The 20770-nt window shown below is 34.1% G+C and overlaps 1 protein-coding gene across 2 annotated transcripts in view; it reads left to right on the forward strand.

Moving 5' to 3' along the window:
- LOC148954103 (metabotropic glutamate receptor 8-like) overlaps positions 1 to 20770 on the forward strand; it is a 437295-nt gene that overhangs the window by 243800 nt on the left and 172725 nt on the right. For both annotated transcript variants that reach the window (XM_089085905.1, XM_089085904.1), the window contains exon 11: positions 14761 to 14866. In XM_089085905.1, coding sequence (XP_088942031.1) covers positions 14761 to 14866 — 106 coding nt within the window. The remainder of the gene's footprint in view (positions 1 to 14760; positions 14867 to 20770) is intronic.

Genomic DNA, 20770 nt, shown 5'->3' on the forward strand with positions numbered 1-20770 from the left:
GAAATACAAAAATTTAAGAAGAAATGTCTGAAAAGTGTTTTGCGGAAGATGGGTTGATTGGCAGAAGGATGTATGAGTGAAGTTATAGTGGAGGGCAAGTTGCTAGTGAAAAATCTAAGCTAATAAGGGTTTTTGACCGTAAACTCTAGTTTTTTGTAAGAAAATTATGGAAAATACAATTTGTTGGTTCATAGGTGAAACTTAAGTCCAGGTATTGATTGAAAAATAAACTATTTCTGTAGAATCTGAGCTAATAAGGGTTTTGAAACCAGTGTGGACGAGTTGAAATAAAAAATTTTAACAAGAAATGTCTGAAAAGTGTTTTGGGGGAGATGGGTTGATTGGCAGAAGGATGTATTAGCGAAGTTATAGTCGAGGGACAAGTTGATAGTGAAAAATCTAAGCTAATAAGGGTTTTTGACCGAAAACTCTAGTTTTTTGTAAGAAAATTATGGAAAATACAATTTGTTGGTTCATAGGTGAAACTTAAGTCCAGGTATGGATTGAAAAATAAACTATTTCTGTAGAATCTGAGCTAATATGGGTTTTTGACCATAAACTCTAGTTTCCTGTAAGAAAATTATGGAAAATACAATTCTCTCGTTCAAATGTGAAACTTAGGTCAAATCTCTGGCTCAAATGTGAAAATTTATTACTTTTTTTTATACAAGAAATGCTGAGGAATTTTTGTTATTATTCAATATTTTTTTTTCCACAGAGAAAACTATTTTTTTAAACTACATAATTTTACAACTTTTTTTTTTTTTGTAAGTATATTAAATATTAGATAAATGATTACTACTAGAGAGCTTTGAAGCTGTTAATTTTACGTTAAAAACTTTTGCTTTCCCACTGGTATTATATGTCCGGATATCGAAACTACCTAGTCTATTGCATGTATTAAATCAGTATTTTTTACGCAGTAGTACGATAAACACATAAGTCATATCTTTTAAAAAAGTGAAGATGGAGCATTTTAATAAAGTGTGTTCACATGTCAATGTTATAGTAGCATTGAATGCTGACAAGGAGAAGTATTTAAACTATGAATCAAGTAAAAATGGTAGCACTATTGGAAATGTATGTGTGCATTGTCATGACAGTAAGGAATTTAATTTCTTTGGAGTACCAAAAAATTCAACTCTTTTTATGGTGGATATGCAAGAGTGAGATATCCAGAGATGGTAGCACTCAAAGAAAATGCCAACATAAAAATAATAGTTGATGAAGAGGGACATCTTCTAGCCTGTGCTTGTGGTAAAATGCTACTTATTGTTACACCCATCGTCAACTTTCGGGTCTTAGTATTCAACGGAAGATCAAAGGAAGACATGCATACTCTTCTACTAATATCATAAACCATATCTTGTCGACGTGCCGAAACTGTTACCTTTGTAAAAATAATGTTGTAATAGACAGTGAAATTGCCGGAAAAATTACATTGCCGGAAGATATACATCGTATATCTAACTCGTGAAAACAATAAAGAGTTTGTTACTTACTTAGAATTTTGTCATAATTTCTTGAATGAAATTTCTTTTTGTTTATTCAACAAGTGAATTCAAGAAAGAATTTTATACTTATTTAAAATTTTTTCATAATTTCATGTTTGAAATTCCATTATTGTGTATCAAAGAATTGACTTCAAGAAAGAAATTGTTACTTACTGAGAATTTTTTTTCATAATTTCTTGAATTAAATTTCTACACAAGAGTTGACTTCAAGAAGGAAATTGTTACTTGCTGAGAATTTTTTCATAATTTCTTGAATTAAATTTCTACATCGTGTATCTAAGTCATGAAAACAATAAAGAGTTTGTTACTTACTTGGACTTTTGTCATAGTTTCTTGAACGAAATGTCTTTTTTTGTTTATCCAGCAGGTGATTTCTTAAATGAAATTTCTGCATTGTGTGTCCATGAGGTAACTTCAGGAAAGAGTTCGTTACTTACTTAGAATTTTGTTATAATTTCTTGAATGAAATGTCTTTTTGCTTATCCAGCTGGTGAATTCAAGAAAGAATTTTCTATTTACTTACAATTTTTTAAAATTTCTTAAATTAAATTTCTGCGTTGTGTATCCATGACGTAACTTCAATAAAGGATTTGTTACTTATTTAGAATTTTTTCATAATTTCTTTAATGAAATGACTTTTTTTGTTTATCCAAGAGGCGAATTCAAGAAAGAATTTGCTACTTACTTACAATTTTTTGATAGTTTCTTAAATGAAGTTTCTGCATTGTTTATCCGAAAGGTGACTTCAGGAAAGGGTTTGTTACTTGCTTACAATTTTTTGTTACTTGCTTACAATTTTTGTCATAATTTCTTAAATGAAATTTCTGCATTGTGTATCAATGAGGTGAATTCAAGAAAGAGTTTGTTACTTACTTACTTACTTACTTACTTCCTTACTTACTTACTTACTTGCTTACTTACTTACCTACAATTTTTCATTCTGATACCTAGATTTTGACAATGTTTTAAAATATGTTTGACAATAGATGTATGCACATTCCTTTTCTTACAGCGTCGATTTTTAAATATATATTATAAACGCTTGACGTGCTAGCTTACTCTAAAAAATAATGAACACATAACAATGTAATGTTTTTAATGAAATAGTGTTATGTAGAATATTAATACAAAAGTATATTATGATACATTATTAATATCAGTGATTAACTTTGGACATTTTGAATCTATTCCAATAAAATGGTTCACAATGTTCTCTCTTGATATTGTAGTTATTATCTTTTCTTAGTTCGTAATCAGTAGAATAATCATTATTCCATTTTGAATCATACACAATTTTTACTGGTGTCTCATGAACAGGCTCAATATGCTTTTCGTCTTTGGTATTATTTAATTCATTGACTGTTTGATCAATGTCAGTAACGTTTGCTAGTGCTTTTATTTTCATTGTTTCATCTTTATAGTCCATAGTGATTTAATCTTACAATTCACTTTTTATTCTTCTGGCGATTTAAATTTCTATTATCTCATTTTTTTTAAACATGTAACAGTTTAGACATATAGAAACGATCTGTTTTATGATATTAGTAGCAGAGTAGGCCTTTCTTTTCCTCTTTGCTGTCATTTGAATGATAATACCTAAGAGCCGACGAAAGGTTCTATCAATAGGTAGCGTGTTACCTATAGCACTAGCATGAAGATACCCCTCTTCATCAACTATTATTTTTATGTTGGAATTCTCTTTGAGTACTAAAATCTCTGGAAATGACACTTTCCCATATCCACCATTTGTATAATTGAATTTTTTTGGTACTCCAAAGAAATTTAATTCCATAGTGTCATGACAACGCACGCATACGTTTCCGATAGTGCTACCACTTGTACTTGTTTCATAGTTCAAATACTTCTCCTTGTCAGCATTCAATGCTACAATAACACGAGCATGTGAACACATTTCTAATGGAGGGTTATCCACATATTCAATATGCACTTTATCTTTGCTATTATTTGGTTCATTAATTGTTTGATTAGCGGTAGTGAAGTTTGCTGCCACTTTGTTTTTCATCGATTCATCATTATATTCCTTAGTGATATTTTCTGCCAATGCCCTTTTTATTTTTCCGGCAATTTCACTGTCTATTACAACAATATTTTTACAAAGGTAACAGTTTTGGCACGTCAACAAGATATGGTTTATGATATTAGTAGAAGAGTATGCATGTCTTCTTTTGATCTTCCGTTGAATGCTAATACCCAAAAGTTGACGATGGGGTGTAACAATAGGTAGCATGTTACCACAAGCACTGGCAAGAAGATGTCCTTCTTCATCAACTATTATTTTTATTTTGGCATTTTCTTTTAGTGCTATCATCTCTGGAATCTCACTCTTGCATATCCACCCTAAAAAGAGTTGAATTTTTTTTGATACTTCAAAGAAATTAAATTCCTTACTGTCATGACAATGCACACATACATTTCCAATAGTGCTACCATTTTTACTTGTTTCGTAGTTTAAATACTTCTCCTTGTCAGCATTCAATGCTACAATAACATTGACATGTGAACACACTTTATTAAAATGCTCCATCTTCACTTTTTTAAAAGATATGACTTATGTGTTTATCGTACTACTGCGTAAAAAATACTGATTTAATACATGCAATAGATTAGGTAGTGTCGATATCCGGACATAGAATGCCAGTGGGAAAGCCACATTGTGTCTCTGACCAATCACAGAGTACAATTGTTAGAGCCGTAAGCATATTTTGTCATTTTAATATATGTACAAAAAAAAAAAGTTGAATAATTTCGAAGTTTAAAAAAAAATAGTTTGCTTTTATGAAAAAAAAATATTGAATTAGAACCATCAGTCCTCATTATTATGAGTATCCGAAACTGGACTTAAGTTTCACATTTGAACCAGAGAATTGACCTAAGTTTCACATTTGAACGAGAGAATTGTATTTTCCATAATTTTCTTACAGGAAACTAGAGTTTATGGTCAAAAACCCATATTAGCTCAGATTCTACAGAAATAGTTTATTTTTCAATCCATACCTGCACTTAAGTTTCACCTATGAACCAACAAATTGTTTTTTCCATAAGTTTCTTACAAAAAACTAGAGTTTACGGTCAAAAACCCTTATTAGCTTAGATTTTTCACTAGCAACTTGTCCCTCGACTATAACTTCGCTAATACATTCTTCTGGCAATCAACCCAGCTCCCCCAAACCACTTGTCAGACATTTCTTGTTAAAAATTTTTATTTCAACTCGTCCACACGGGTTTCAAAACACTAATTAGCTCAGATTCTACAGATATAGTTTATTTTTCAATCCATACCTGGAGTTAAGTTTCACCTATGAACCAACAAATTGTATTTTCCATAATTTTCTTACAAAAAACTAGAGTTTACGGTCAAAAACATTAATTAGCTTAGATTTTTCACTAGCAACTTGTCCCTCCACTCTAACTTCGCTAATACATCCTTCTGCCAATCAATCCATCTCCCCCAAAACACTTTTCAGACAGTTCTTGTTAAAATTTTTTATTTCAACTCGTCCACACGGGTTTTTCGCTAGCAACTCGGCCTCCACTATAACTACGCTAATACATCCTTCTGCCAATTAACCCATCTCCTCCAAAACACTTTTCAGTCATTTCTTGTTAAAAAATTTCTATTTTAACTCATTCACATTGGTTTTTCCACATTTGAACCAGAGAATGGACCTAAGTTTCATATTTGAACGCGAGAATTGTATTTTGCATAATTTTCTTACCGGAAACTAGAGTTTATGGTCAAAAACCCTTATTAGCTCAGATTCTACAGAAATAGTTTATTTTTCTATCCATACCTGGACTTAAGTTTCACCTATGAACCAACGAATTGTATTTTCCATAATTGTCTTACAAAAAACTAGAGTTTACGGTCAAAAACCCCTATTAGCTAAGATTTTTTTGCTAGTAACTCACCCTCCACTTTAAATTCGCTAATACATTCTTCTGCCAATCAACCCATCCCCTCCAAAACACTTTTCAGACATTTCTTGTTAAAATTTTTTATTTCAACTCATCCACACGGGGTTTTCGCTAGCAACTTTTTTAATGGGCGCCAAGTAAAGAAAAATCACACGGAATCAGACAACCGAGTCTCTCAAACCCCGTAAAGCTCTTTTAAAAGATACAAGAATTACTTAATTAACACACACATTTCGTTTTTAATGAGAACTAAGTAAATAAAAATCAAACGGAATCAGGCAACAGAGTGTCTCAAACCCCCGTAAAGCTATTTTAAAATATATAAGAACTACTTATTTAACACAAAAAATTAGTTTTTAATCGGTACCAAGAAAAGAAAAACCACCCGGAAATGCCTTTATAATAGCAGAGGAAGGACCATAAGATCCTGTAATAGCATAGGAAGGGGGCATAAACTCTTATAATGGCATGGGGGGGGGGGGCATAAGCCCTTAAAATAGCATGGGAATTCCTATACAAGTAAGCAAATAACATGGGAATTCCTATACATGCAAGCAAATAGCCTGATAAGTCCTATACATGCAAGGAAATAACATGTGAATTCCTATACATGCAAGCAAATAACAAGGGAATACCTATAAATGAAAGACAATACCATAGGATTTCCTCAACATGCAAGCAAATAACATGGGAATTCCTATACATGCAAGCAAATAACATTGGAATTACTATACACGCAAGAAAATAACTTAGGAATTCCTATACATGCAAGCAAATAACATGGGAATTCCTATACATGCAAGCAAATAACATGGGAATTCCTATACATGCAAGCAAATAACATGGGAATTCCTATACACGCAAGCAAAGATATCCGGTCACTGACACTTCCTTCAGCGAGCTTCCTATTTGTATACTCAAGACTAAAATTGTTACTAATCATGCGGTTATAAACATTTTTTGTGAAATTTAAAGTCAATTTAGTCAGAAATTATTAAAACTCTTTGGTATAAAAGCCTTTTTTTCTCTTTAAACTATCAGATTTCAATCAAATGTAGACATAAATAGAAATTTAAGGAGTGGAAAAGCTAATTAACATGGCTCAGTCAATCCCCGTACGCAGCATAGATTCTAAATTGTTTTTGATTCTTCTTCTAAAGACGAAAAGCATCATTAGCCTACTATGATCTAAAATATCACTGAAATACATTTTCCAGCAGTACATGATAACGAGCTATAAGTAAGGAAAAAACCGAAACTCAAAAAAGGAAGCTTTTGTAACAATTAATACATTAAAAAAAAATCAACATTTTATTCTAACCCCAAATTACCGATCGATTCTTTTTAATATAATAATGAGAATATTTTTACTCACCAGAAATTGCTTAGAATTATCCATTTTTTCTATGTAAATGTTTTTTACAAAAAATACTTGTAGTGCTATCTCGAATAAAACTATTCAAAACTGATGGAGAATCTAATATGAAACCTGAATATATACAAAAAATAATTGGCAACTAAAAAAGAGACACCGGTTTTGGTTTACCACTAAAAAAAAAAGACATTGAACTTTGAAATTGCGTAAATCCTCTTGGCAAAGGTGTAATGACCAGTAGAATTAACTACCAGAAAAACCGGAAGGAACGTAAAGTCGTAGAAATAGTACCTTGGACTATACTTAAATCTTAGCGTAAAGATTTGAGGACAGGGGACGGTAACCCTCCTCGTATAATATCCTAGTCTTTATACTGAAGCTTAACATGTGCTTTGTTGAGAATATGATTAATGTGGTGAAACTTTAATGCAATGAGCAGAGTTTTAATGGGTAATAGCCCCCTTTCTATATTGTACAACTTGTGATACTTTTAACTTTTATTGTCGTTCTTTATTTTAAGTAAAATATTATACTGACATGTTGATAAATTGAGAGGGAGTAGTCAATCTGGACTATGTACAGGGCCATAATTAGTGATAAGAGAACAGTTAAAGATATATGGGCAGAACATTTTGGGAAAGTACTAAACCTTGATAGAGTTGCAAGAAAAGATATAGAGGAGAAAGAAAAACTAAGTAACATTTTGGATGGGAGGGAAGATACTTTGGATGTGATTTGACAAATGAGTTTCTTAAATATGGTGGTTATGAGGTTAGAAATAAGCTGCTGAAAAATATGAATATGATTTTTGAAAAAGGGGATGTACCTAGCAATTTTAGGAAAAGTCCAATTAAACCCTTGAATGAGAAAGATTATAGGAGTGAGTGTGGTAATTATAGAGGCAAATTATAGGTCTGAGGATATTTTTTTAACTTTGACATGCTGTGAGCACACTTTTAAGAGAAGAAAAATGTGGGATTAGGAAGGGAATGAGAAGGAATGAGTTTCTGAAATATGGTGGCTCTGCGGTTAGAAGTAAGTTACTGAAGATTATGAATATGATTTTGAAAAAGGGGAAGTACCGAACGATTTTAGGAAAACCTTAATTAAGCCACTTTATAAGAAAGATGATAAAAGTGAGTGTGATAATTGTCGAGGCATTAGTCTGGTCTCTGTAGGTAGTAAATTACTTAGTAACATGATATTTTTTAGACTGAGAGATGCCATCAACAAAGTTTTAACAGAAGAACAGTGCGGTTTTAGAAAAGGTAGAGGATGTGTCGACCAAATTTTCACTCTTAGATTAATAATCGAGAAGTGCCTGAGTCATCAAACATCTTTAGTCCTCAATTTTATAGATTACTAGCAAGCGTCTGATTCATCTGACAGAACAGCTTTAGCGAAGGTCATATCTTTGTATGGTATACCAGACAAATACATTAAAATGATTAGTGCTATATACGAGAATAACATTGCTTCGATTAAGGTAGGAAATGAGGTTAATAGCTGGTTTCGTATTAAATCAGGGGTTAAGCAGAGTTGCGTTTTATCCCAATTATATAGATTATTTTGATGGACTTTGTCTTAAGGAATACTACAAAGGCAATGGAAGAACAAGGAATCAAACGGGAAAGCAACAATCTACTGGACTTAGATTAAGCTGACGATTAAAGCATCCTAGATGAATGTGTTAGAAAAATGAATAAACTTTCAGATGTTTTGCGAGTTCATGGTGCAAGAAAAGTTTTGAAATTTAATGTTAAGAATATGAAGTCGCTAAGGCTGAGAATATGTGAAGATGAAAAGGCGATGTTGGGTAACGGGAAGATCGATCAAGGGGACAGCTCCACTTACCTAGGTAGTATCAGAGGCAACGATATAGCGTTTTAGTATCAGAGACAACGCTATAGCGTTGCTTGTAATAAAGGCCATAACGCCTCAATGTTTTTTTTTCAGGAGCGTTTCATATAGAAGGAGTGGTCGTATGAACTTCGGAAGGGGCTCATTTGATTAGCAATCGGAACTTCTAGTGCCTTTCTTTAAATTCAAAAGTGATCGGAGAGCTGCTATCCCTCCCACGCCCTCTTTTTTCCAAATTCATCCGATCAAGATTTTATAATAGTTATTTTGTTCAAAATAGTTCAGAGATAAGATAACAAAAACTCCGGGGTCGATACAACTCCTCAGAGTCCAGAGACAAGTGTTGTAAGCTATGCCTCGGGAGCTTATGAGGTGTTTATGAAAAGGGTAATCGTAAGAACTTTGGAGGGGTTCATTTGAGTGGTTATTGAAAGTTTTAGGTTGTTTTTTAAGAGTCCAAAGTGTCAGAAGGCAACTAGCCCCCCCCCCTTCCATATGCATCTGATCAGAATTTTGGGATAGTCATTTTGTTCAAAATAGTACAAAGTTCATAAAAAAAAACGTCGGGGTCGATAAAACCCTCCAGAGCCGGGGGGCAAGTGTTGTAAGTTATGGCCTGGGGGAATGTAAGGTTTTTATAAAAGGGGTGGTCGTATAAACTTTGGAGAGGGTTCATTTGATTGGAAATGAAAAGTTCTCTTTTTCAGAGTCAAAAGTGATCGAAGGGTAACTAGCCCCCCCCCCCCCAGGCCCTCCTTTCCCAAATTTATCCGATTGAATTTTTGAGATAGCCATTTTGTTCTAAATAGTCCAAAGATCATGTAACAAAACTTCAGGGTTAGCACAACCACCAAGAGCCATGGAGGAAGTGTTGTAAGTTGTACCCCAGGGGCATATAAGGTTTTTTTATGGAAAGGATGGTCGTATAAACCTTGGAGAAGTCTCATTGATTGGAAATTGAACTTCTAGTTCCGTTTTTAAGAGTCAAGAGTGATCGGAGGGCAACTATCCACCTCTACCCCCTCTTTTCCATAATGCATCCGATCGAAATCTTTAGATACTTATTTTGTTAAAAATAGTCCACAGATCATACACCAATGCCTCTGGGGTTGAAACAACCCCCGTAGCCCAGGGGCAAGGGTTGTAAGTTGCCCCGAGGATGCCCCGAGGGTATGTAAGGTTTTTATTTAGGGATTGGTTGCATAAACTTTGGAGGAGGCTTTGATTGGAAATTCACCTTCTAGTTCCCCTTTTAAGATTCAAGATTGATCGGAGGGCAACTATCGACCCCACGCCCTCGTTTCCCCAAATGCATCTGATCAAAACTTTGAGATAGCCATTTTGTTCAAAGTAGTCCAAGTATCATATAACAAAGACTTCGTGGTTAAAAAAACTTCAGAGCCCGGGGACAAGGGTCATAAGCTATTCCCCGGGGGCATATAAGGTTCTTATGGGAGACTGAGATGGTCGTATAAACTTTGGAAGAGATTCAGTTGGTTAGAAATTGAAAGTTCTAGTTCAATTTTTTGCGTCAAAAGTGATCGGAGGGCAACTAGCTCCCCCCACCCCCGGATTCCCTCTTTTCCCCAGATACATCTGATTAAAATCTTAAGATAGCCTTCTTGTTCAAAATAGTCCAAAGATCATATAATAACGCCTCCAGGGTTGACACAGCCCCCGAAAGCTCGGAGGTGAGGGTTGTAAGTTATTCCCCAGGGTACATGGGGTTTTTATGGAAGCAGTGGTCGTGTGAACTTTTGAGGGGGCTCATTTGATTGGAAATTCAATGTTTTCGTTCCCTTTTAAGAGTCAAAAGGGATCGGAGGGCAACCAGCCCCCTTACACCTTTTTCCTTCAAAGGGACTCTATCAAAATTTGAAGACATCTCTTTTGTTCAAAATAGTCTAAAAGCAAAATAACTATGCCCCTGGGGCTGGCAGCCCCCCAGCCCCGGGACGAGGACTATAAGTTCTGCTATATTTTCAGAGGCACTTCATACAGAAGGGTTTGTCGTATAAACTTCGGAGGGGGATTGCGCGATTGGAAGTTGGAAGTTCTAGGGACCTTTCTAAAAGTAAAAAACTATTTTAGGGCAACTAGCTCTCTTCCTCACGCCCTTATTTCCTCAAATTCATCCAATCGAAATTTTACGATAATATTTTCGTTCAAAACAGTCCAAAGGTCAAATAACCATCCATCCTGGGTTGAGAAAATTCCCACAGCTCCCAGATGAAAGGGCTGTAAGTTATGTAAGCTGCCCCTCGTTAACATATAAGGTTTTTTGTGGAAGGGATAGCCGTATAAACTTTAGAGGAGGCTGATTTGATTGGAAATCAAATTCCACCACAACCCCCGGGGTAAGCACAGTAAATTATCCAATTTGTCCATTTTTAAACTGCAGGATTTATCAACGGGTGAGGGGTATGTGTGATAATGGGTGCGTTTGAAAAGACTATGGGTGGAATTTTGTGGAACGTTGAGGGGTGTGGTAAGCTAAATAAAAAGATACTATCTGTATCCACGATATCAAAAACGCATATCTGCAAAATATTAGGAACAGAAAGGGGTATTAACTTGATACTTTCAGGGCCACTACTAGTACTACTGCAGCTGCAAATGCAACTAGTTGCGACTGCAACATTGACTACTTCTGACTTTGACAACTTGTGACTGTGACTGTGACTGCTTGCAACTGGTGCTGCATTTACTTGTGATTACTTTCAGAGAAGATTAGGGGATGTTGAACAAAATCAAGCACAATATGTGCATGCTGATTGTCAAACAGACACATCAGCAATATCTCAGGAACGGCTGAGGCCGTTAAGTTGAAAATTTTAGGGTATGTTGAACAGTGCTTAAACCTTCTGGTAATGCTTAAGGAAATTTTCAAAGAGTTCGCGGTAACGAACTGTAAGTAAGGAGCGACCCGGCTCAATAGTAACTGAAACTCTAAAAAACCGGAATTTTGATACCAATAGATACATCAATAGAATCAGATTTTTATGCTGAATTCAAATATATAAGTTTTTTTTAAGTTTTATCCATCAAAAGTTAAGCGCCTGAGAAAATTTGCCTTATTTTCGAAAAAAGGAGGAAACCCCCCTAAAAGTCATAGAACTTTCATGAAAATCACACCATCGGATTCAGCGTATCAGAAAACCCTACTGCGGAAGTTTCAAGCTCCTATCTGCAAAAATGTGGAATTTTGTATTTTTTTTGTCAGAAGAAAGATCACGGATGCGTGTTTATTTTATTTATTTATTTTTTTTCCAGGGGTGATCGTATTGATCCAGTAGTCCTAGAATATCGTAAGATGGCTCATTTGACCTGAAATTAAAAGTTCTAGTGCTCTTTTTAAGTGACCAAAAAATTGGAGGGCAATTTGGCCCCCTCCCACGCTCATTTTTTTCCCAAAGTCACCCAATCAAAATTTTGAGATAACCATTTTGTTCAGCATAGTCCAAAATCTAATAAATATGTCTTTTAGGATGACTTAATCCCCCACAGTTCCCGGGGGAAGGGCTGGAATTTATGAAGTTTGCCCATTGTTTACATATAGTTTAGGCTAATGGAAAGCATAGAGTCGTTTCTTGAGGAATTTATTTCTGATGGGAGGGAGTTCGGAGGAGGAGCTTACCGGGGAGGATCCTTCCATGGATGATGTTTTGTTGGGGGAAGGGACATTTCTATGAAGGGGGCGCTGAATTTTCCAGCATTATTTAAAAAACGATCAGAAATTAAATAAAAAAAGTTATTTTTTCAACTGAAAGTAAGGAGCAACATCAAAATTGAAAACGAACAGAAATGATTACGTATATGAGGGGGTTCGCCTCCTAGTCAATACCTCACCCTTTTCGCTAAAGAATTTTTTAGTACTTTCAAAAGAGCTATCTATTCCAATTAGCCGGTCTTTGTGATTCAGGGGTTTGTGATTCGAACAAAATTCGAACTTTAGCGTAAAGAGCAAGGTATCGACTAGGGGGAAAACTCCCTAATATATGTAATAAAACATACGAATATAGAATTTCGTTACGTAAAATACGTCAGAACAAAATTTCGAGAAAGCCATTTAGCCAAAAAGACGTAAATTAATATACAATTTTTTTAATTATTCATGTACGGTGAGCCAAAATCAAAGCTGCATTAATTAAAATCATTTAGAAATTAAATATAAAAAAACAAGTTTTTTTAACTGAAAGTAAGGAGCGACATTAAAACTTAAAACGAACAGAAATTATTCCGTATATGAATGGGGCTGTCCCCTCCTCAATACATCGCTCTTTACGCTAAAGTTTGAATCTGTCACACAACTTTATTTTTTTAAACAATAAAAAACTTTAGCGTAAAGAGCGAGGTATTGAGGAGGGGACAGCCCCTTTCATATACGGAATAATTTCTGTTCGTTTTAAGTTTTAATGTCGCTCCTTACTTTCAGTTAAAAAAACTTGTTTTTTTTATTAATAAACTAAATAAGACAACACTATATGCATCCATGTTATCAACAGAATATATCTGCAATATCTTAAGAGAAGCTAATGGTCTGCATATTCAATCAAAAGATACTATGTGCATCTAGGTTGTCAGAAGGACGTATAGGAAATATCCCAGGAACGGCTGGCGGCATTTAGTTGAAACTTTTAGGGAATATTAAGGGGGTATTGAAAAAAATAACAAGCCACTAATCAAAACTATTAAATTAGAATTGGGAGTTTTAGTTATTTCGCTAGAGACATGAAAAAAGTGGAGAAATATTTACTACATTAACCAAAACTTTGGCACTAAAAGGAACAAAATTAATAAAAAACAAAACTTTCCGATAAAGAAGCTTTTCAAAGAAAAGCAGAAAAAAAACTTTCCACTGGAAATGAGATATATTAGGTAAATCTCTACCTTCTCAAATATAGGATATAGTTAACTAAATATCTGGCAATCAGCAATTATTTTGAAGGCGGGCAATGAGGAGGACCTATGATTATCCCTCGAGACTGTTGCTCTGAATGTAAATTTTTGATATCAAGACAACCGACTAATATCTAACCCAGAGAAGTCGGAATATATTGTTTTTGGCAGAAGTTCGAAGTCAGGAAGGCGTGTGTCCTTTCAAACTATTAATATTGGAATTTTCTACATAAAAAAGTATATGTGTTCAGATATTTAGGTAGCCTATTTATATAGATTCAACTTTGTCGTTTAAAGCGCATATTAGTAAACTCGTGGCAACAGTGACCAGGAGCCTTGGTTGTTTGGATCGATTGAAGTTTCTGTTTCCGTAGCAGATCAAGAGGACTTTATATTTTTCATTAGTTTAATGTTATTTTCAATATTGCCCGTGTGTCTGGATGTTGACTTTCCCTTCGCATTTACGAGGACTCCAAATTGTTCCAAATTAAACTTTAAAAAGCCCCTTAATGTTACTTAAGACGTGAAAATCTTCTGATGTACGCCTAGTGAAAGTCTTCTCGATCGCAAGGGGTGAAATGGTATATGTACTATGTATTTGTGTATCAAACCAAATCCATGGGAAGTAATTACTTGTACTTCTTAGTCCCATCCCTATTTCTCTGTACACTACCATTTGAAGGCAACCATTCTACAGGTCGCCACTTATTTCACATCTTAAAATTTCAAAGTAAGATGCAATCATGGTTGCAGCAGTAGGTTGTTTCTTCACGAATCTAGTGCGGCAACAAAGAAGAGAAGCTACGAAGAAGAAAAATCTTAGCTACTGAGCTACTCCTCTCAAATATATGATCTAAAACTTTACTTTAGCTCACACCGTTAGCTCTGGCTCAAAGACAATTGAAAACGACCCTAACTTTATCCAGGCAAGAATTGTATAGAGCTCTCTAAAACGTAATATCTAATTCAAGAATCACCTCACAGCAACTTCCACAAAAGCCACAAAGGCTAAACCCTTGCCACTTTCTCGCAATAAACAGAAATCAGAAATCAACAAACTTAAAAAAAAAAAAAATAGAAAAACAGTGAACTACTCCTGCAACACAATTAGAATGTCCAGTAGTCGAAACAAGGGAAATCCATTCCATGTTAATTTTAAGCGCTTTTAAATTTTAGACTCAGTATCAACGCGTCACAGTTGAGCTGGAAAGAAGAAAATGGATCAATCCCAAGGTCTATATGCAGCGAGCCATGTCCTGATGGCTACATCAGAAATTTTCAGGTAGGCAGTTTTGGTTTTAATACAGAGAAAACTGTGAGTTAGCTTTTACAAGATCTTGCGACTAAGACTTTTCATTCTTTTTGCTGGTCTAAAATTTCACACTCGAAAACCAATCAGATGGAATCTAAATTTTGTTGTTTGCAAGCTTAATATTTTACACAAGAGCCAATCTTGTTTTTAAAAGCCGTAGCCATTGGCTCTGTTACAGTCGTAAACCATTTCTCGTTAAAGCAGGTTCTTGATTAAACCATTTCTTGTTAAAGCAGGTTCTTCGTATGTTTTTTTTTGTTTTTTTTGCATTAACGTAAACCCCTCCCCCTAGATTTTAAAAAATCCCCTTCTTAAGTCTTGTTTTTTTACAACAGGAAAAGTCTCTGAGAATTTCTTTCCGTTACAGACGTCGTGTACGTCGTTATCTTACAGAAGTCGCACAGACGTTATAGACATAAATTAAAGCACCTTTTTTTATTGCAGAATTGATCTTAAGGAAGGAATTGTTCTTTCTTTTGTCCTAATAAGTAGTTAATTGGAGACATTTGTACAAAATGCCTACGAGGGATAGCCAAATGTCAAGAGTGACCCTGTGGCCCAACCTTTCAAAATCTTTCGATTTATCCCAGTTGAAAACAGAATATATACCATATTTAGATGCAATTTAGTTCGTCTCCGAGTTATTATCTGCCCTTTTAAATTACATCTTTGTTCTTTAGATTGTAAAAAATGTAAACGCTCCTTTAACTTAGTTGTATCTAGTAAAATAGTGGCTCTACAGCTTGCGCTACAATAACCCTTTTTATATTTACGGGATGGAGAGGAGCGTGCGTAGCTGCGTTGGCCTCAGGCAGCTTGGTGATGCAGTGAACTGTTAACATTAGCAGTAGTAGTACATTTACATTACAATTATTTACATTAATCTTTTGCTACTCCATGTACCTTTTGACGTCCTCGATAGGGAATGCCGTTCAAAAACAAAATTTATATGCTATCTGTTAGAACCATTTCTTTCAACAATTTTAAACTACGATTAAAATTTGTCAACAATTTGTTATACAGCCCTTCAATTTGTTATTCTTGGAACAAATTTCTACCCTACGACCCCAATATATCAACATTCTTATAAATTTCTTTCTTTTTAAATCTCAAATATTCAAAAATCTCTCGAATTTAAAAATAAAATGGATTTTTTTTTAAATAAATTTTTCAGGGGAAAATTGCCAAAGAATTCTAAAGTTCTGGCCTGGCAATAGTGGCAAATTAAGCTTCATCTATTGAAACAGATTCTGCCTCGTTACCTGTACCATCTTTTTGATGCATTAAACAAGACTGAATCTAATCATTATTTTTTGAAGGGGGACTAAGCACAATGTTAGATATTTTCCCTTATTGTTAAATTTGTAAATTTTAGATTCTTCTAGAACTACTGTTCGAGCAACTCTTTCAGATACTATGCCAACTATGCTAACAACTCATCGCAGCACAAAACTGGCAGCATAGATAACGCAAAGCCGTGTCAGTTTCTTGGCTAAAGTTGTTTATTATAGTTAAGGTTATTTATTTATTTTAATTTATGCCTATTAAGGATATCTATTTTTATATATTATACGTATAGCCTATGTGTTAACAACACTTTTTGACTACAAAGGTCCTCGTGTCATCATTGCAGCAGCTGGTATCGAATCCAGGGCCTCGTGTTACCAAGCAGGGATCAATCCACTGTGCCACATCAGACTAACTACTATCATACAGTCTACATTGTACAATTCTATAATTCTTCAGTCTACAATTATTACGTATAAGGAGTTGCCCCTTCCACAAGACCTTGCTCTCTACGCTAAAGTTTTGAGTTTTTGTCCTAGTTCTTTAAGAACGATTCCTGAAACACAATGGCCGTTTAATTAAAACAAGAAACTTTATTTTAAAATTCTACACAAAAAAACTTTAGCGTAAAGAGCGAGGTCTTGAGGAGGAGGCAACCCCTTTCATGTACGTAATAATTTCTGTTCGTTTTAAGTTTTGATGTTGCTCCTTACTTTCAGTTGAAGAACTTGTTTTGTTTTTTTTATTCGATATCTTATCGTTATAAATAATACTGGGATATCCGGTTCTCTCTCCATGAAAATTTACAGTACTTGTGTATTATATGCCACTCACTCAAGTTCAAGATGCTTAAAACTTGAAACAAACTAGTTTCATTGCTTGTTCTTTCGTTCCTCTAGAAACAAATTTGGGCTATACATTTGTATAGTAGGGATAGGGTTAAAGTATAGCGAGTCTGCATGCAAAATGGGTTAGGTATAACTGTAAAGTGTGACTTTCTCTGTGCTCTCTTCTTTGGAGTCTTATGGTAGCGTTGGCATACAATATGGGGTTCGACCGGTGGAGGATGTCTAGCGCCTCTAACTTTCATTAAGTTTATGTGTAGAGTATAAAATGTTTATTTATACATATAATACAGTAAATATACATACGACGAGTACAGTCATCTAGGAAATGGATATTTGACAGAACTTGAGAATTCAATTATTTATCTAGCACGGAAAAGCCCACTTTCACCAAATTTTACAGATTTTTCCCCAGGTTTTCAAAATCATTTTTTTTTTTACCAAAAAATAAGTTATTTTCTATCCTCCAACAAAATTACACTTAATAATAACATAAAATAAAATACTGACACTAAAACTGAACAACAAGACACAAGAAAATATTTTCCCAATTGGCACTTTCAATTTTCACATCAAGTTATATTATCAAGCTAAGTTCACACAAAAACACCTAATATAAAAGATTTTAATAACATCATAATATCTTATAAAAGAAATTTTGTTTGACAGAAAACTTAAAAATATTCAATTTCAACAAACGCAAATAAATTTTCTCTTACTTCACTGTTATCTTCTTTTTAACAAAGATTTAATTATTTCTTTCTACAAATTATTTGATTCTTTTACTATTCAGAACATATCAAAATGAATTAAATAAATCATTTGAGAAAAGTTGCTAAAAATCTTTCGCTTGCCATGTTTATCTTTCTGTTATTCTTATTTCAAAGAAAGAATGTTTTTTTCTGTCTGGTTAATCAGCACAAAACCTAACTACATCTTCATTTTAGCTGCCACTTCTATTCCTAACACCATTTATGCTGCAATAACATACCAATCCCTTACTAATCTCTATAATAACCCTACTCTACTTATCTTTATAATGATAATTTTTCTAATACTCTCTATAATACCTACAGGCTTATTAATTATTTTCCTGTTGCTTCTCCTAAAACTATTTGACTCTTCGGTCGAGCCTACTTCAACCTCTATTCCCCCTTTATCTACTCCTAAACTAACTAGACTAGGTTCTATTTGAACGTCCGGTTGTGTACTAGAAACGGAGCTATTTTCATTATCTCTGAAAGTTACTGCTGGAGTTTCCACTGGAAGCTGGTATACAGATGATCTTAAATCAATTCTCCTAAGCCCACGTTTTTGTAACTCCAATTCTACAATTTTTGATTCCTCCGATATTAATTGACTTGTCTTTACTGGTTGCTCAACACAATTTTGAACTATCAAATGTTTCTCACTCGGACGTTGACGTAAGCTATAACTGTTGCTGCTTTGTTCTTCGTCATTAGATTTTAATTTACTAGTGACAATATTAGGTTTTTTGATCATATCGATTTTTTCCTGAAAAATAGGATTCAAACGTAAGAAAGTTTCTGAATTCTTTACAGGCTTTATCAGACTACCGTTTACTGTTCTTCTTACATACGTCCCCGAAAGTTCTTTCGCCAAGAATAGGGAACCTTTTAAGATTTTTTAAATTATGTAGGGTTTACGAAATTTAAGCTTTAAACCCTTGATTGCCCTTGGATTCTGAGCTTTATCTTGGACATGAACTAAGTCCCTTTCTCACAAAACTGATAATTCTATAGCATTTTCATTATATCGTACTCTTTGAGACTTTCTCTGTTTTTCCTATTTGTTCATCACAAATCCCGCAAATCGTGAATAAATATGTAACTAAATTTTCCATATAGTCCTCATAACTATCAAAATAATCAATTAAAGGCAGGATCTTACCATGAAGGAAGTTTTCATGGGAGAAGGGACATTGCTGTGAAGGGGGCACCGGATTTCCCAGCATTATTTAAAAAAAGATCAGAAATTATATATAAAATAAACAAGTTTTTTAACTGAAAGTAAGGATCAACATCAAAACTTAAAACGACAGAAAACATTACGTATATGATTGGGTTCATCTCCTAGTCAATACCTCGCTCTTTAAGCCAAAGATTATTTAGTACTTTGATAAGAGCTATTTATTCTAATTAACAGCATTTGTGATTAAGGGTCATTTTAAAAAAATTGGAACAAAATTCGAACTTTAGCTTAAAGAGCAAGGTATTGACTAGGGGGCGAACCCTCTAATATACGCATTAAAAATATATGAATATGGAGGTTCGTTACGTAAGTTAATTCGTAAGTTACGTATCTTTATTACTAATAAAAACGTTCGTAAATAAAATTAAACAGGTTTCGAGAAAGCCATTTAACCAAATAAAAGTAAAATTAATATTCAATTTTTTTTTTTAATTATTCATGTATGGTGAGCCAAAATCAAAACCTGCATTAATTAAAAAACTTTCAAAAATTAAATAAAAAAAAACGATTTTTTTTTTAACTGAATTTAAGTATAAAAATTAGAACGACGTTAAAACTTAAAACAAACAGAAAGTATTCCGTATATGAAAGGGACTGTCCCCTACTCAACGCCTCGCTCCTTACGCTAGTTTGACTGTCTCACAACTCTATTTTTTTTTAACAATGGAAAACTTCAGCGTAAAGAGCGAGGCGTTGAGGAGGGACAGCCTTTCATATACGGAATAATTTCTGTTCGTTTTAAGTTTTAACGTCGCTCCTTACTTTCAGTTAAAAAAACTTGTTTATTTTATTTAATCATATTCAGGATCTGAAGGATATAAAGTTGGTATTACACTCATTTTAAAAGAAAAGAATAATTAAAAGAAATCAATTAATTCAAAGCTGTAAGAACAAGGCTACAAGGTACTAAAAAAACAAGGTACTAAACACTTCTAACAGATTCCTACTCCCGTGTGAACTTGAAATGCATGACTTACCTTCTTAAATTGTCCTTTGGTGTTCTTCACTTCTTCTTTCTAAAATTGGAAATCTGGAGCGAGAACTTGGAACTGAAGCTGGAATTGGAACCTGGAATCTTTGATGATGAAAACAGCAACAATTCTATACTTCTGAAGTCGAAAGACGAAAAGTTTCTAAGCACAAATCAATAACATAATTGTGCACGAGCCCAAATGGCTTTCAGCAAATAGTCTCAACGCCACAATTAAACCTGACAAAGGTGCATTTTACCAAAATTGGGAGGTAAAGAGACGAAACAACGGTTAGAGCTGGTTCTTGAAAAACTCTGACTGAAAGCTTACGACGACAATGTAAGCGATGGGCCACAAAAGAAAAATGTCAAATTGATATTGAGCACCCGCAGGTTGAAATCTAGAGGATGGCAACACCTTTAATCGTCTCAGGCGAAAACCGCTGCACCACTTTGCAAAGTGTGACTTTCTCTGTGCTCTCTTCTTTGCAGTCTTATGGTAACCTTGGCCTACAGTATGGGGTTCGACCGGTGGAGGATGTCTAGCATCTCTAACTTTCATAAAGTGTATGTTTAGAGCATAAATATTAATAATAATAATAATAAAAATAATAAAAAAATATTCATTTATAACCCACTCAGATCACAAGATAAATAGTGGAGTAACCACTAAGAACAAGGAAAAATGTGATTCGAAAGCGAAAATCAACAATAATATTACATAAAAAAAAAGAAAAACATAAATCACCAATAGCAACTAAACAGCAATTACATTAAACA

This window comes from Artemia sp. Qi Xiang Cuo, chromosome 3 (assembly GCF_049724085.1).
Source record: "Artemia sp. Qi Xiang Cuo chromosome 3, ASM4972408v1, whole genome shotgun sequence".
Lineage (NCBI taxonomy): Eukaryota > Metazoa > Arthropoda > Branchiopoda > Anostraca > Artemiidae > Artemia > Artemia sp. Qi Xiang Cuo.